The sequence below is a fragment of the Plasmodium gallinaceum genome, assembly GCF_900005855.1.
Source record: "Plasmodium gallinaceum strain 8A genome assembly, contig: PGAL8A_v1_10, whole genome shotgun sequence".
NCBI classification, from domain to species: domain Eukaryota; phylum Apicomplexa; class Aconoidasida; order Haemosporida; family Plasmodiidae; genus Plasmodium; species Plasmodium gallinaceum.
In genome coordinates, this window is record NW_021628239.1 from 6812 (window position 1) to 9133 (window position 2322).

Below are 2322 nucleotides of genomic sequence, written 5' to 3' on the forward strand. Positions count from 1 at the left end.
CATTCCATAAATGTAATTTAACACTACATTTTAGTTTAAAAAAAATATATATGCACTCCACAGTAATTATCATATCAAAAAAGAAAAAAAATTTTTTTTTTTTTTCAAAATTACTTTTTTTTTTTTCTCATATATTTTTTTAGTAACTATTTTAGTGCACACATTTATGATTGCCTATTTTTCTTATAATTTATCACGCATAAAATAAAATATTTTTATCCTATTCTTTCATCCAAAAATTATGTAAAATAGGTCTGTAACATTATTTATATTAAAAATATATTCAAAAAATAGTTAAAAATAATAAAAATATTTAACAAATTTTTTTTTAAAGGGTCATATAAGTATATAAAATAAATCACTTATTTCGTGTTATGTAGTATAATCATGTAAAAATTACATATTTCCGTAAAAAATATTTTTATAATAAACAAAATTAATAGATGCTAATATATATACTCATTAATTTGTCCTTTTATCACTCTACAAAAGTTGAAATGATAATTAATTACTAAAATTATAATTTATTAAATATTCATAAATTAAATTGAGTGATAATTTTATCCTTAAAAATTAAATTAAAAAATATATTTTTTAATCTTTTTCTTCTTATATTATAAAAATATAAATATTTTAAAAAATTAAAGGTTTTAATTTTCTGTTTTTTGAATGTTTTGCATTTTCAGAGTGTATTGTATACTAAAAAAAAAAAAAAAAAATATATATTTTTAATATAAATTTATTTATTTTACAAAAAAAATATTTTTATTCTCACATTATAGTATAAACAATATGTAAATTAAATTTTTTTTTTTTTTTTTTTTAATAATATACTAATTCATATAAAAAACAGTGAGAAAATGACAAAAAAATTTACATAAAAAATTAATGTTTGAATAAGATAAATGTATAAATATCATATAAATGTTCATTTAAAAGTAAATTTTTTTTTTTTTTTTTAATGTTATTCATATTATTAAACGGGCATGCTAATACATTCTTTTTTATGTAAGTTAAATCATTATATTTTTAATATTCCGTGAGTTTCTTATTTAAAACAAAATTATGAAGTGTTCATTAACTTTTTAGTATAAATGAAATAACCCGCACCAATACAAACACACAAACCACCCAAAACACCTATTATCACCATAACCTTAGTTAATCCATTAGAACCATTACTAATATTAACTTCTTCAACAACTTCAGGAGGATTTTCTGTGGAATTTGTTTCATATGAAGAATCTGTGCTTAATGGTTGTAAGGGTTCTACGGTAGCATTTAATGTATCAACTCTTTTTTTACCTAAGTAATTTAAATAATCTTGAATAATATTACATAAGCTTTGATTAAGGTAAATTAATTCTATATTTTGTTTTGAAATCTTCATAACTTCATTATACTCTGTTAGTACTTCTGTAGACAAAACTTTTAAATTATTTATTCTTCTTGATAGATCTTTATGATATTTTATGAATTTAGAATGTTCAACAACATTATTATTTCGTAAATTATCAAAAGTGTGCATTTTTTCATTGTAAAATTCATTGAATTTCTCAAATTCCTTCATATATTCCTCTCTAGTTAACTGTGTTGGTGAGGTTCTCTCCCAATATATGCTAGCTAGTTTGTTAGTAACGTAAGTTTGAATTTCATCTAAAGATTTTTTAATATTATTTAATTTTCTTCCTTGTACAATTAATGCAGATTTATAACCTTTTACACGAGCAACTAGAACTTCATTATCTGGAGTACTTCTTAAATGAAATCTACCTTCAGATGCCTCTGTCAATTCTCCATTTCCGTTGATAGGTTCTTTAGGTAATGTTGGTACATCTTCTTGATTACTTAATACTGTCCCTTTAAATATAAGAAAAATTAATTATTAATAATAAATTTGTGTTAATTCTTAAAAATTTATATATATATACACATTTAATAGGTTAAGTATATAAATATATATAAAACATAAAAATATATTACCGAAAAGAATAAATGGAAAAATCACAAAAAATATCCAACAAATATTTTTTCTCATATTTAAAATTAAAATAATTATGTCGTATATTTATTAACTAGTTGTAGTTTTCTGTATATTTTTAGGATATTTTCCTGTAAATAAAAAGTATAAATCTATTTACAAGATTCTTCTTCAAATTCGAATAAATATTATACTATAGATATAATATTAATAATAAAACTATATACTTATTGACAAAATTTAGTAAATTACACTTACATAATGGTGATTAATGTGCACAGCTAAAATTCATATAAAAAAAAAAAAAAAAAAAAAAAAAAAAAAAAAAAAAAAAAAAAAAA

At 19.3% G+C, this 2322-nt stretch overlaps 1 protein-coding gene across 1 annotated transcript; it reads right to left on the reverse strand.

The window, feature by feature from the left end:
- Nucleotides 1-1063: 1063 nt before the first annotated feature.
- Nucleotides 1064-2038, reverse strand: PGAL8A_00001100 (hypothetical protein; the record flags this gene model as incomplete). Its single annotated transcript, XM_028671401.1, has 2 exons — nt 1064-1860; nt 1984-2038. The coding sequence occupies 2 exons, from the start codon at nt 2036-2038 to the stop codon at nt 1064-1066; spliced, it is 852 nt and encodes a 283-aa protein (XP_028528057.1).
- Between the last annotated feature and the right edge of the window lie 284 nt (nt 2039-2322).